General features: G+C 38.5%; 2 protein-coding genes across 13 annotated transcripts in view; one reads left to right on the forward strand and one right to left on the reverse strand.

The window, feature by feature from the left end:
• Positions 1 to 1214, reverse strand: part of LOC108243547 (probable G-protein coupled receptor 34) — a 10626-nt gene extending 9412 nt beyond the window's left edge. Inside the window, exon 1 of the mRNA XM_017429073.3 lies at positions 972 to 1214. The gene's annotated coding sequence lies outside the window, so the exon portion shown is untranslated. The remainder of the gene's footprint in view (positions 1 to 971) is intronic.
• caska (calcium/calmodulin-dependent serine protein kinase a) overlaps positions 1 to 15116 on the forward strand; it is a 253773-nt gene that overhangs the window by 156381 nt on the left and 82276 nt on the right. For 4 of the 12 annotated variants that reach the window (XM_017429054.3, XM_025008787.2, XM_025008789.2 and 1 more), the window contains exons 6-11: positions 3918 to 4020; positions 7266 to 7441; positions 11856 to 11981; positions 14270 to 14353; positions 14458 to 14557; positions 14961 to 14978. In XM_017429054.3, the coding sequence (XP_017284543.1) occupies positions 3918 to 4020; positions 7266 to 7441; positions 11856 to 11981; positions 14270 to 14353; positions 14458 to 14557; positions 14961 to 14978 (607 nt within the window). The remainder of the gene's footprint in view (positions 1 to 3917; positions 4021 to 7265; positions 7442 to 11855; positions 11982 to 14269; positions 14354 to 14457; positions 14558 to 14960; positions 14979 to 15116) is intronic. The other 8 variants (XM_017429055.3, XM_017429060.3, XM_037976285.1 and 5 more) reach the window with 3 other exon arrangements.

The following is a 15116-nucleotide window of genomic DNA, read 5'->3' on the forward strand; positions in this document are numbered from 1 at the left end:
CGGACACAGTGCACCTCCTCATCACCTCCTTCAGCCCACAGGGACACACTGCACCTCCTCATCACCTCCTTCAGCCCACAGGGACACACTGCACCTCCTCATCACCTCCTTCAGCCCACGCGGACACACTGACTCCCAGGAGACAGCTCATCTTCCTGGGATCTGGGCCGCCGAGCCTAGAACCACTGCAGAGGTGAATTGGATCACAGTGAGGTGACTTGTGAATCAATAATTGCAGCTGCTTGATTTCACTGGTGCCACGAGTTGTCTTTTAAAACCTTATCTGCTTTGGCACTTTTTGATTCCTATCCCCTTCAGTCAAGTGTTCCCGCAACCAGTTCTCCCTCAAAACTTATCACAAACTCTGTTTTGCCTCAGACTTTCACAGATGTCATGTTACCTACAGTTATTTTTGCCTTGGTTAAACGTCTCAGTTATAATTTTGTAATATCAAATTTGAATGGTGTTTTCATTTACTCATAACCTGCAATAACTTGTTGCCATATTTGTTTATTACAATAAAAGGGAAAAAACGTAGTTTCTCAGTGGCCCCGTTTTTGTGTGTAATTATAATCCCGATCAGAAGCATAAAACTCACAGAACTGAAGTGTTCAAAATTAACAGTAGCTCATAACTGTTTATCCCAGAAGGGTGGTGCCCCAAACAAGTGCCTTAATTATATATGTATGTTTAGAAGTATTTTTTTTTCATTTGATGCTTTAAGTTTGTATTTTGTTTTTAGGGTGACTGGTAACACCTGTCCAAGAACAGCAGATGGAGATAGGCTTTTGGCTAACTGGTACATTTACATGTACCTGATGTTCTTTAATCTATATTGTTCTTGATAAATAAATGAACAAACAAACAAAACAATGAATCTTTGCTAGTATTTGTTCAAAGCAAGAGTAGCTATCCAGTTTACCTCACACAGTATGTGCTTGACATTGTATATAAAAATTTCTCTCACTCACCTCAAGTTTCCTTTGAGTTGAATCTGTAAATATATATCCGAAAAATGTGCTTGTTAAAAGATTTAAAAGTTCAAGATTCTTTTCTTGCTTGCATCCCCAGCTTTCTAAACCTGTCGGTGTTTTAATGACCAGAAATAGTTAAACAAGAACAATACTGCGGTGAGTCTACTTCCTCTCTTGTTGCCTTGCTGTCCATTATCTCTGCTGTTATGAGAAGCAGCCTTGCGCAGCTGTGCTCTTGAAAGCAGACAGAAATGCTGAAATGCAGAATGCTTTGGTGTTGAGCAACAAAACTTTAAGGCTTTCTGTCAACCCCCTTTTTTTTTCTGTCACCATGCAGATCCAAGAATAAGTCATGCATATGGAATCATTTCTACTGTGGGCTCTGGTTACAACAGGGATACATAACTCTATGGAAAAAAGGGCTCCTAAATTACTACTGTATGTCCCCACAATAATTAGATCAATGCTGTCAGAGAGGTTTAAACTGCCACTCAAGGTGCCAGTTGGGGGTTAAATTTGAAGCCACTCGTACCTTCTTTATGAAGCATGTTACGTTGTCTTTATGGCAAAAGTATGGAACAAGAACAGTGTACATTAAAACAACTGAAAGAGTTTTTGAGTGTCCTCAGAGAGCTGATAAAACACCAGATGAGGCATTATCAACATTTAATTAGCCATGTGGTAAACATGGCTAATGTTTCAGATCATTATTGTTTGTTGCTTTTATCCATTTTAGTTTGTACTATCATAAAAAAGCATTTCTGTATACTTTGCATTTTTTAGAGCTCTTAGTTTTGTTTCATTTATTGATTGACAAGTTTTTGTTATGACTTGTCTTTGATAATTAAGATAGAAACAAATGTGTGGAAAAAATGTAACAATAAGCAACAAGTGGGTAAAAGTGATACTTCATTGAGCTGTGACTGTTGGAGACTAGTTGGAGACTCAAAATTGTGGGAAAATTCCAACAACATACATCATTTTCCCATTTCGATCTCACTGACGTCTGAATGTTTGCGACCAAGTGACCAGCGAGCTGTGCCGTGCTTTTAATGGCCAGTTTTGGAAAATGACAGCTTATTTTCATGGGCACTACTTCCAAAACTGTATTCTTGGCCATGCACATTATTTTGTTGCCCACATCATACCCACCTCAGCTAGTTTTGTACTCTCTTTGGCAGGTGCTGCATTGTTTATGATTCAATCTGCTGGAGTACACTTTAGAACTGAAGAATCTGTACTGTACTGAAGTTTTTAATACTTAATTATCAGTGTTTTTTTTACACCTCAACATTGGCCTCAGAGACATCCACAACAAAATTCAGGTGGGTTTGAGGCACCTAAGATAACTATTTCAGTAGAAAATTGACAAGATTTTAAGAGACAGGACTGCACACCTCTGCGACTCACACAAGGAAACTGAGAACCACAGCAAACTTCGCAAGACATTCTGGAGACTCCATGAATGTAGTTCTCCAACTTGTCATGACCTGGTAAAACAAATAGCTTTAGAACAGTAATTCCCAACTGCCCACCCCCCTTTGGGGGTAGCATTACAGAGCTCAGTGAAGGTTTTAATGGCACAGAGGCCTGTTTGGCACATGTACAAAATAACACACTAAATGATTATTAAAGAAGTTTGGGTGAGAATTGAATGGTACCAAACATTGCTGTTACACACAGGACTGCATTTTAAAAGTGATAGTATTTGTTTAGAAAATTTAAACAATTTTATTTGACCATAGATTGATGCATTTTTTTTGTGGACATAGCTGCTCTTTATAGTGAGCCCACCATATGCAGCATCTTGAATCAAACGTGTAAACTGGTGTTAGCAAAATGTTAAACAGGAAGCTTAAAGCCAGGTGGCACTGTATGTGCGTCTTTACGCACTGATTAGCAAAGTGCTTTGAAAGAAAATTGGGTCATGTTCTGCCAAAGGTTACTCATAATTATCAAAGGAATAATGCTTGTTAGACTTTTACAAGTTAACACAAACCTGTGGCTGCTACACACAGTCTGACTTTTTTCTGAATGAATGGCATGAAAGATCAAGGTGACTGTTCGTTTTTTGAGGGACTTTTTGGTTGGTGCAAAAAGAGAGGCTGCTTGGAAAAAAAAGTTGGGAACCACCAAGTTGGTGAACTCTAGTGTGCATTTAGAGGTTAAAAAGACTTTCAATGAAAAGTGATCCAGAAGTGGACGTTTTGTAGATGTCTGAACATTGTAGTAGGTAAATGGATATCTGGATTTAGTCCAGATTTACCAGTAAAATAAGTACCATTTGTTCAACTTGGAACTTGAATTGGCTCCTTGGTATTACTTGTGTCCCACGTAGCTTACCAGCCATGCTCACATCATGGCAGCGCTACAATCTAGGACTAATTCCAAATGTGACTGCATGCTGGAAGCAGGCACTCTGATTGGCCAAGTTTCTGCTGTCTTGAACTCTTTCTGAGCTAAGCTGCAGCTGATCCCTGTATTGGCTTGTGTATAATTTATTAATAATTTGTTGTTTCATGAGCCAAATAAAATGAGCTTGCAGGCCAGATATGGCACAGGGACCGCCAGAGATGACCACTGCATCATCTCACAAGTTGATGTGAGGTTGTAACGTTTGAACGCTGGTTCATACAGTGACTTAATTTGCACTTTGATTATTTTCCTCAAATATTTTGTCTTTAATTTGTTTTGTTTTTTAGGTGAGGTGAGAGACACTAAACTGTGTGAAATTACTCAAGAAAGTCCAGAACATAAATAGTTAAGAGTCAGTGTCACCCCTGTAATCATGCTTCTGTGTGGTCATGGCGGCTGATGGTTTGGGTGGGTCTCCCATATGTCATTTTTGTGTAGGTGTGGGTTATTTAAACAAGTGGGACATTCTCTAATTAGCAAAAGGCAACCCCAAAGTCATAAGCATCTGTTCTCTGCTCTCTTTCTCAGCCTCACTGTGTCCTTCTGGCATCCAAAGAGAACTCTGCGCCTGTCAAGTTGGGTGGGTTTGGAGTGGCCATCCAGCTGGGAGAGTCTGGACTGGTAGCAGGAGGTAAACACTACAACGCCACAAATTCTCCCACCACCACCACACACAAACTGGGGTCACATTTCAGTCCCAGTACATTTTAAATGAATGATACAAACCATGATGAAGGTGAAGCTGCTTTGCGTGTTTTCAGAACTCTCACTCCACTCCACCATGACCCAAGTTAAACAACTGAGCAATAAAAGCATATAATCCATAACTGACATGTTCATTCAAGGCAGAGAGCAAAAACAAACAGAAATATACTTCTTGGGAGTATTACTTGTCATTAAACATTCACAGCTCTTCTAGGAAATCATAAACACATGCTTATCAGTGTTTTCCACAGATTTTTCTGGTCCACCAATCTGAACTGAACAGATAAGGACACATACAACACAACCTAATGCTGGAATGTTTCTGTCAGAGACACAGAAACCTCTCAAACAACCCTCACTGCAGAAATAAATGTACCGTATTTTCCGGTCCATAAGGCACACCTAAAAGCCTTAAATTTTCTCAAAAATCGGCTGTGCGCCTTATAATCCGGGGCGCCTTATGTGTGCACTGAATTCCAAAATCTGTGCCTGACACAGGGACGTACAGTAATGTGTACAGTACCGGTACATACTCTGGCAGCGATAAACCAACCAGAGAACATTACGTAATACGTACAGTACGTACGCTGGCACCGATAAACCAATTAGAGAACATTATGTAATATAATACAATTCGGAGCTTGCCATCATTCCAGGAGGATTAAAAAAGAACTCCAACCGCTGGACGTTGGTGTAAACAGTGCGTTCAAAGGGAAGTTACGGGTGGCGTGGGAGCGATGGATGACTGACGGCGAACACATGTTTACTAAGACGGGGGCAGCGCCGGGTGAGTTACGCCATCATATGTGAATGGATTGTGGATGCCTGGGCTAAGGTATCTGCTTTAACTGCTGTCCGAGCTTTCTTGAAAGCTGGCATCATTGCTGAACAGCCCCCTGGCAACGAGACTGACTCCAACAATGATGAGAGGGAACCTAGCATGTTCTTCTGTCTGTTCAATTCAGACAGAAGATGAGGACTTTGATGGATTTGTGGAAGAAGAATGTTAAAAAATATATTTAAAATAATTGTTACATAGTAGAATAAAGTTCGACCAAACTCACCATTTTGCTTCCGTGACCTTTTTTATTTTTTTATAGACCGTATGTTTTAGCATGCGCCTTATAATCCGGTGCACCTTATGGTGCAGAAAATATGGTAGTCTAAATTGTCAAATAATTTTTTTTTTTTTTTGACAGATTTTATTTTATGTTACAAGACATGTCATCTATTGTCTTTTGAGTACCACAACACCAAACAACCAATCTGGTGGACCTGCATGGTAAAGCTTTACATCTGTTTGCATGTGCTGTGGGGAACCAGTGATCTGTGAGGCAAAACTAACACAAGCTTGGTGAAGAACACAGTAGGAACAAAAAAACAGAAACTATTGTGCTCTTCTTGGGAATATTGCACATCCAATGGGCTGTTGATGCTTTCAGACCACAGAAGATCACTTCACAGTCCAGGGTTTCCCCCAAGTCGGCCGGCCGCCAGGCTTTGGTGACCCTGCCACCAGGCTAAGCTCCGCTTATTTATTATAAATACATCAAGTGTTTTTTTTCCACCCGCACCCCCAAAACCTTTATCTACCTCACCACCCAAGGGTGTAAAACTGTAGTTGTGTAAATATTTGACACAAATATCTTACAATATCACATAATAAATAGCCATATTTTCAACTTTCCTGTCAACTTTAATCATTTTTCTTTACTAAATCACGGTCGGCCAGTGACTGGCCACCTACCACCAGGCTTAGCCTCTTTTCTGGGGGAAATCCTGCAGTCCTTATAACCATTGTAGTAGTTTGCCTTTTTTGGGGGGGTTGTTTTCACACTGGCAGTACTGTGGTCGATTGTAGTCCCTATAATTGCATCAATTGTGTCTTTTTTAGCTTCTGCTTCAGAATTAGCTCTTTCTGAGCTCTCAAGTTACAAAAGAAGATGCATTTGTTACATACATAAACATAGGTTTATTGGCTGAGCAAACCAAACACTCTTCCAGCACCCACACTATTAGATTTGCATTTGTATCATTGAAGTAGAAGCAACATAATGTCACCATTGTCTGCTATGATGTTCTCTTCTTTGAACTTGTGTAGCGCAAATTAGATTGATCTGTCATATGAGTTTTGTCTTCTGTAACTGTTCTAACTAAATGTTTCAAATTTCATTTTAAAAATTAAAACTAAGACCCACAACATACAGCTTCAACTACAGTCCTCTGTTGTTGCTGTTGATGGGGAATGTTACAGGCATACTAAGTGAATTGGTCATGCTTGTTGGCCGAGTGTTTCACAATCATAGCAATGTTTTATTGGTGTGAAAGAAAAACATGTCGGTCCTTATAACTGCTCCATGGTGAGATCACCAGTCTGTGCAACGCTCAGAGTCCTTAGAACTGTTTGGTTTGATGGCACTTTGTGATGGCACAAAATTTGATTGTGTAACCTTTTGTTTTAACAAAAAATGGTGAACCACAACAGATGCAAATAGAACCATATTATCTGCAAAAAAACAGACCTCAGGGTCCCCAAACTAGACACCCTCCTCTCCATGATTGTGCATTTTCCCAAAAATGGAAAATAAATGTAGCGATTTATTTAGGTGTACAAACAAAAATAGAAATAGATTTTAAAGGTGGTACAGTTTGAATGAGCTTAAAAGTCTAGATTTGTTATGACTACCTTTATTCTTCTGTTAAAGTACATCTGAAAGTCTACTAAAACTGCAACCTACATTATACTTTATTAAACAGAGAAAATTGGCTAAATTCTAACTTCAAATCTTGAAAACAGATGCATGAAAGTAAAAGCACAAGATACTTCCCCAAAGAAAACACTAGTCAGCAACTTTTGCCAGCTGTAAATATCAGCTGTAAAGAAATCTGATAAACAGTAAAACTGAGGAACTGCGAGCATTACAAGGTTGAGAATGACCTTTACTTATGTGTACTGTAATAAAAAAAGGAAGCAAACCCAACAATGAAGATTTGTTTCTTCTTTTGTATTTATAGTCCATGAGTTTCCCCTAATTTTTCGAAGAGCACGTGCTTTTGTAGTGTAATGTGAGCATATACATTTTTGACACTATTGTTTGAAAGGAAGAAACAAATTCTCAAGCACTGTATCTACACTGACTGTGTTACCTGCTCACGTCTTTGTAACTGCAGGTCGTGTAGGAACTCCTCACTTCATGGCCCCAGAGGTGGTGAAGAGAGAGCCGTACGGGAAACCCGTGGATGTGTGGGGCTGCGGAGTCATCCTCTTCATCCTCCTGTCAGGGTGCCTTCCGTTTTACGGCACCAAGGAGCGATTGTTTGAAGCCATCTGCAAAGGCAAATACAAGGTCAGGGGTTTTATAATAGTTTCTGAAAGCTCAGATAAGTCTTCTCACCTATTGGTTCATCTGATAGCTCTGATGAATTCTCACTCAATGTGGTTAGCATCTTCCCTTTGTTTTTATTTATTTTTTTGTTGTTTTTTTTCCTTCAAATCAAAAACTGAATGAATGAATTCTAAACTTGATAAAACAAAAACATTCTTCAAACCTTTCATTTGTCCTGAGATTCTAGGGATTTTTTTGTCTCTGGGACTTTTTTTTAAGGAACCAAACAGTTTCTAAAGACTGTACTTGTATTTATTCTGCTAGTAATCTAAAAGCCTGGGAAACCTAGAAAAAATATTCTACAGACTTGCTGCCAGATGTTTGACCCAAGAGTCGGTCAGAGACAGACTGCTGCAGGAGTTGCAAGTCTGGTTCAGATATGGGGTTTAGACTTTAGCCAGACCTTTTTTGTGACAGTCTTAAGAACACATTTTAGCCAGATAAATTGGTCCTAAAGCTATACCAAGCCTTTGCAGTGATTAACCTAAAAACTGCTTTCTACAGGAACAGCACACTAATGGTTACCAACCAGGCCAGCCAACCCTTACAAAAAAATCCCACAAAATTCACGTGATCACATGTGATTCCCATTTTCCACATGTGGTTCACATAATCCACAAAAAAATCACATATTTCCACATGTGATTCCCATTTTCCACATGTGGTTCACATAATCCACAAAAAAATCCCGTTTTCACATGTGGAAATGATGTGGGAATCACATGTGATTCCCATGTGACTTTCACATGTGATCACATGTGATTTTCATGGGATTTTTTGTAAGGGAAGCATTGACAACCAAGAGAGATGGGGTAAAGAGCATTGTGGTTAGTCTGCCTAATCAAAATCAGAACACTAAAAGGTTTACCTACTACAAAAGTTTACAATCAGAGCGGCAGTGTGGACACATGAGATCAGTGTTCTCTTTTCTCTACAGCTGGTAAATGATGTCTGATTGGCAGAATGAGCAATATAAAACAAAAGTCACAGTTGCTGTTTGAAGCCAGCTTTATAAATGTCATTGGATGTTTTAGTGTAACCAGCTGATCTTTCTAAACTCAGTTGTAGCAGCAGTATAAATGTCATACCTCAGAAATTCTGTGCCCCGTGGTTTGCAAGTGTGTTTATTTACTACTAAAACTAAAGATATTGTCCTGCAGGTAAAGCGAGTTTTATAGAGATGACACTCAATCTCTCCTCTGAGTTTAGTTTGTGTGGTTGGTAATTTGGAAATAGTTTCACAAATATATTCAGGAATTGTTTTTTAGAATAGAGTAGAGGTCAAAGAATGCTTTGATTTTTATTTACCACACTCCCATTTATGTTCTTGTCAGCTGGAGTTCCGTTTACTGTTCATTTTGTCACAGATTCACTGCAGTTACTCAGGCCCTGTCTACAATACTCCAGATATTTTAAAATTAACTGTTTCTTCTCGATTTATATTAAAACTCTGTTCATGTGATTGTTACAAAACCCTGAAAAACTTATGTTATACCACATTAAGAACATATCAAAATAGAGAGTGTGGTGGCAAGGTTTTTATAAGATAACACCTGACTACGTTATGTCTGACTTCCACAGCCTATGATGTTTTCATCAAATGACCCTGTTACTCTTCACTGAAACCAGACTGATCTTGCTTCATGTCTCCTCCTCACCTACCAACATTCTAATATCTGTGTGGACTCTGGAGGTAGAGCTTTGATTCGGAGCTTCCCGTGCGGGCTGGGACTCTGATGTTAATTCTTAATTGTCTTTAAGGCTCTCTGTATGTCGTGCACCATACATAAATAAACCTGTTTGAGTGATTTCATCTAACAGTGCCTGGAAATTGATTTTGTTTTACAATAATAATAGCTTTTTGTTTATTATTGTTTATTAGTTCCTCTTAGCTAGTAAATATCATATTTTTACTTTAAAATTGTATCAGGGTTGTAGCTCATGGAAGTAATGTTCAATTCTATGTTCAAATTAAAAAAAAAAGAAAAGAAAGGTGTAAAACAAAAGAAACTAGACAAATTGCATTTCCAGTGTGAATGCTTATTGCTGAAAACCTTTTTTTGAAAGCTGCTAAATAAGCTAAAACTTACTTGAAGTATTTTAATAGCTAGTAATTAGACGGAAGAAGTTGAAACCAACAGAAAAACCTGAAATTATCAGAAGAAAGCTGAAATGAACACAAAAAAAATTAAATTAGCAAAAAAGTAGCTAAAAAACAAAGGAGCTGAAAACAGCACAAAAAACTGAAACGACCAAAAAGTAACTCAGAAATTGACTGGTGACTAGCTTGAATTTTTGATTATCAATTAGTATGTGATGGGGGTTGCTTTTAGCTACTTTTATACCAAGGCTAAGCTCAATATGTCTAACAGAGTACCACACATAATACACGCGTCTGTAGGTACAGTCCGGACAACGAAGGGTTTGACATTTCTGTGTTAGTCAGATGTGAATCTGGAGCATAGAACACCGTTAAAACCTTGACCTTGACCTTTGGCCCTGTATTCTTGAAATCAATAGTGGTTATTGTTGACCAATGAGTTGTCCAGCTGTGCAGTTTGACATTTCTATGTGGAAAGGTTATTAATTTAGAGCTCCTTAAAGAAAGAGGAGACCTCCAACCTTACCTTTGACTGTTGTGACCTTAAAATCAATAAGAATCATTGTTGTTCTTTGAGGTGTCCTGTTGTGCATTTTGACATCCCTACATCACACGGTTGCAGAGTTAAAACACGGACAAGGCCGTGAAATGAGCTCTATTCGTTTTCAGTGAGGAGAAAAATGACAGAAAAACCTAAACATTTCAAAAAGTATAAATTTCTCAAATATCAAAAGTTGTACCAGGAATGTCCTGATTGAGCTGAACATTTTGGTATATGAATGACTAAAATATTTCAATATAAATAAATATTTCAACAATAACTGACAGTAATGGTAAACCAAGTAATGACCCAAATGAAATTAATTTAATTTTTAAAAATTTTTAATAAAAGTCTACACTCAAAAAATATTGATCCTTCCGATCTGGACATAGATGAGTTTTTAAATTAAGGTAACCTTCCTAAATTGAATGAGCAACAGAAATAGGTTCTGGAGCTACCTTTAACAGCCAGTGAACTGCATGAAGCAGTAGTATGCCTAAAGGCAAAGCTCCAGGACCCGATGGCTTCCCTGCAGAATTCTATAAAGAATTCTGGACACTGCTGTCCCCCACCTTCCAAAGGGTGGTTACAGAAATTCAGAAAACTCGATATTCTCCCCAAATATGAATTGTGCTAACATAAATCGTATCGTCAAGCCGGATAAGGATCCCACACATCCGCCGAATATCACTTATAAACGCAGATCTGAAAATCATTTGTAAGGCATTGGCTACAAGGCTTGAAAAAATAACCCTTCATATTATACATCCTGATCAGACTGGATTTATAAAAAATCGTTAAGCTCTAAATAATACAAAGAAACTTCATCAATATAATAGATTATTGCAACATCCAAAATGAATCTGGTTTAATTGTTTCTTTGGATGCAGAGAAGGCTTTTGACATGGTTAACTGGAAATTTCTATTTGTCACTTTAAATACATTTTGATTTGGACATAACTTTTTGTCAGGGATCAGATTATTATATAGCTCACCCAATGCTTGTGTGAAAACAAATGCTTCAATCTTGAAAGAGGCACCAGGCAGGGTTGTCCTCTCTCCCCCTCACTGTTTGCTATATTTATTAAACCACTGTCAGCTGCAATTCATCAATGGAAAAATGTTTCTTGAATTCAAATAGCTAATAGAATCCACAAAATTTGTTTAGACACAGATGATGTGTTGCTGTTTCTGGAGAATGAAAACCCCTCTCTTACAGTGACAATAACCTTAATAAATAAATTCTCAGCAATTTCAGACTACTCTATTAATTGGAACGAATCAAAGGCCCTTCCTATCTCCTCTAATATCCATCTCTCCCCAATCATGCCTTTACAGATTGGAAACATCCGGTACCTGGGCATCAATATTTCTAACAGGCTGAACGAGCTGACACAGTTAAATTATGTTCCATTACTCAAATTAATAGAAAGCGATCTCATACGGTGGAGATCTCCCTCTCCTACTCTTGCTCCCGTCCTGGTGCCTGCACTGGTTCAGCAGGGGCTGGGGTTTTGGGGGCGGTGGAATGGTGCCTGCCTGGTGTGTTGGGGGCTCTGGTGGGGTCTCTCCTGCTTGTACCTATTTGTTTAGTTAAATCCAGTTGGCAACTTTTTTTAACATGCTATATGATATGCCTGATATGCCGTAACAGGACCAAAAAAAAAAAGACTGGATAGCACACTTAACAGGAACTTGAACACACCTGTAAAGTCGCTGTTTGTGTTTTTAAGCAGATGAATCCTCGCCAATGGGCCCAGATTTCAGAGAGCGCCAAGGACCTTGTCAGGCGTATGCTGATGCTGGACCCAGCAGAGAGAATCACTGTCTACGAGGCTCTAAACCACCCCTGGCTCAAGGTAAAAACCTGAAACAGGAGCGACTACAACACAACTGGGAAAAAAAGTCTAAAAGTATTTTCTTCTATTGGGAAACAGTAACCATTCATTTTTGAAACTTTGAGCTTGTTTTTGAGGCAAGAAACATTAAGGCCATGTGGTCTGAAGCATAATGAAATTGTCCTCCATTCACTAAACAAAAAACAGCAACAGGAAGCGCTATCTCATTGGTGTCACTTTTTTTTATCAGATGTTTTGTATTACATTGTATTCTGTGGGCAGCGATGGAGGGATAGAAATGATTTTTATGATTTGTTGACAGTTGAGCTGAGACTCTTGGCACTTGTCTATGAGCTGACTGACACATCAGTCCGTCGTTAAAATTTAAAAAGCACCTCTGGTTACAGTCCTGCTTTTAGAAAAGCTTCAGCTCCAGATTTTGTGATTTCGGACAAATCGGCTACTGTTTTAGAAAATTAAGGCTAATTGTTGGTTAATCCTGACCATAAAGTCAGGCAGTCAGGCACAATGGCCTGACTGCCTCTTTAAACAGTATGTGCACAGCCATAGACAAACTTGATGTGTGCTACACAAAACCTCATTTTTTCTTTATTTTCTACATGTAGTTTTGACATCGTCACTCCTAACTGCAGTGGGATGTTTCCATTCACAGATACATTTTGCAATTTACCGCAGCATCTTACTGTAACACAGACAATCAACAGTACTGCAAAGAAGTACAATCAGTAACAAATCACCAATGAAAACTCTTATATCCAGATGTTTGTGTGTTCAAATTCTCAATGAAACGAGTTTCTTTAAACTCAGATGGTTTTAGAGCTGATTTCAAAAGTAAGGAGCTGAACTGTTTGAGAATGTTGCTTTAGTAAATAAAGTTTAGAGTTTTTGGAGGGAACGGTTGTCCCAATCTTGTCTGATGTGGGATTCTGGCTGTTCAATAGCCTTCTACCATAGACATGAATGCACACCCATACCATCAGAGAGGCAGGCTTTTGAACTTTACACTGATAACAAGCTGAATGGTCCCTCTTCTCTTTAATATGGAGGATGCGGTGTCTGTGTTTAGCAAAAAGAATTTTTAATTTTGATTCGTCTGACCCCAGGACAGTTTTCCACTTTGCCTCAGTCCATTTTAAATGAGCTTTGGTCCAAATAAGCCGGCAGTGTTTCTGGGTTTTGTTCACATATGGCTTTTTCTTTGCATGATTGAGCCTTAAACAGCATTTGTGGATGGCAAGGCAAAATGTGTTTCCAAACAATGTTTTGTGGAAATGTTTCAGCCTTGTCCTTTATTCACAGATGTTATCTTCCACCTATGTTTTATTCGTACCACTTACTTTTACAGAATTCTGTTGCTCCTGTCCCCACTTTTTGCAAGGTGTTGCTTCTGAAAAGGTCTAATTCATTAAATTTCTTAGTTTCAACATTTGATATGTTTACTTACTTTCATTGTAAATATAATATAGGTTTATAAGATTTGCAATTCATTGGATTCTGTTTTTATTTACATTTTACACAATTCCCTAACTCTTTTGGAATTAGGGTTGTAGATCACATTCACAATTTACAGTAGATTCCTTTTTTGTTAAATCTGCATTTCTCTTTATTAATTAAAAAAAGGATACATTTTCATGCAAGATGCAAACATTTGGCCCATGCACAAAACAAATACATACAGCATCTACCACAGTTCAGTTCTTTTGACATGTTCTCATGTGGAAATGAACTGACAAAGTTTTTTAAGTGCCTTTCATAACTCGTGTCCCATGGCAGAGGGATTCTGCAAAATTAGTTGCTTCACTTTTAACTTGTTCTTTCTTCATAACTTGACACAGTTTCCTGAGGTAGTAATGAAATAGCTGACACATTTTGGGCAAAAATACACTAAGTTTGCAAGACCATGTTTCTTTTATGTAGCCTGTCTGCTGAACTCTTTTCTTTGCAGCTTTTTTTACCTTATTTCCAAAAACATCATGTGTCGTTCAAGATGGTTGTATTCACACTACATTCTGTTATTCCATTTCTTTGTGCTTCCTTCAAAATTTAGAGGCCAATATTAGGAACTGTTGCTTTTATTGGCTAATTTAACAACAACGTTTTTTTTCATTTGGTTTGTTTTTGTTATTGGAGTATTTATTCTCTGATAGAAAAAGTTAGAGTTTCCGTGTTTTAGTTAAAAAAAAAAAAATTAGGGAGAAAATTATTTTAATTTGAATAGAAACTGTAAAGTAAAGTGAATCTTCTTCCATGAGTCCCCTTTAATCCCGTTCTGTTCTTTTTTTCTGTAGGAGAGGGACCGGTACGCCTATAAAATCCACCTGCCAGAGACTGTGGAGCAGCTGAGAAAGTTCAACTCCAGACGGAAGCTCAAGGTTTGCACCTCCACCTGTTTTCATACCACTACAGAAAGCCTATTGTTGTTCCTCTGTGTGATGAGGAGACAATGTGGTGTTGATGTTTCCCCATGTTGTTTCAGGGGGCTGTGCTGGCCGCCGTGTCCAGTCACAAGTTTAACTCTTTCTACGGAGACCCCCCCGAAGAGCTCCATGAGTTCTCCGATGAACCTTCCTCCTCAGGTGCACACTCAATGACTCAACTTTGTTTTATCAAGAGCATACATCCTCCATTGTGTTTTCTTTGTGTTTTTGATATGTACTTTCCGTGCTAAGTCGTGTACAGGCTGTTCCACACCAGCTGCTCTTAAATGAGCAAAAGAGAAGCACAAATTGAGCACACAGGGATGTGCTGATTATCTCATTAAGCAGGTTAATGGACGCTGTGAACTCTGAACATTGCTTCAGGACATGTTTATTCTTGTGTGTGCTGTTTTGCAGATAGAATTTGGCAGCTATAAGCTTAGACTAAAAAAAAATCCCAATATTTCCTCTATTAACCCATGTGATATGCCTGCTTATAATGCATTAAAGGCAACAACTTTGTTTATCTTGTGTTTTACCGTTAATGCTTTCCACCTGCTAGGACTTCTCGCAGCTGAACGTAGGTATCTATTTGTTCTCTTTGTGTTGTGAACATTGACTCAGTCATGGTACAACAAAGTTTCAGTCTAAGTGTTGGTTTTAGTTTTAGGTGAATACATTCCTGGGTGTTTCAGTCTTTGAGAGTTGTGGATGTGAA

Source organism: Kryptolebias marmoratus, linkage group LG6 (genome assembly GCF_001649575.2).
Source record: "Kryptolebias marmoratus isolate JLee-2015 linkage group LG6, ASM164957v2, whole genome shotgun sequence".
NCBI classification, from domain to species: Eukaryota; Metazoa; Chordata; class Actinopteri; order Cyprinodontiformes; family Rivulidae; genus Kryptolebias; species Kryptolebias marmoratus.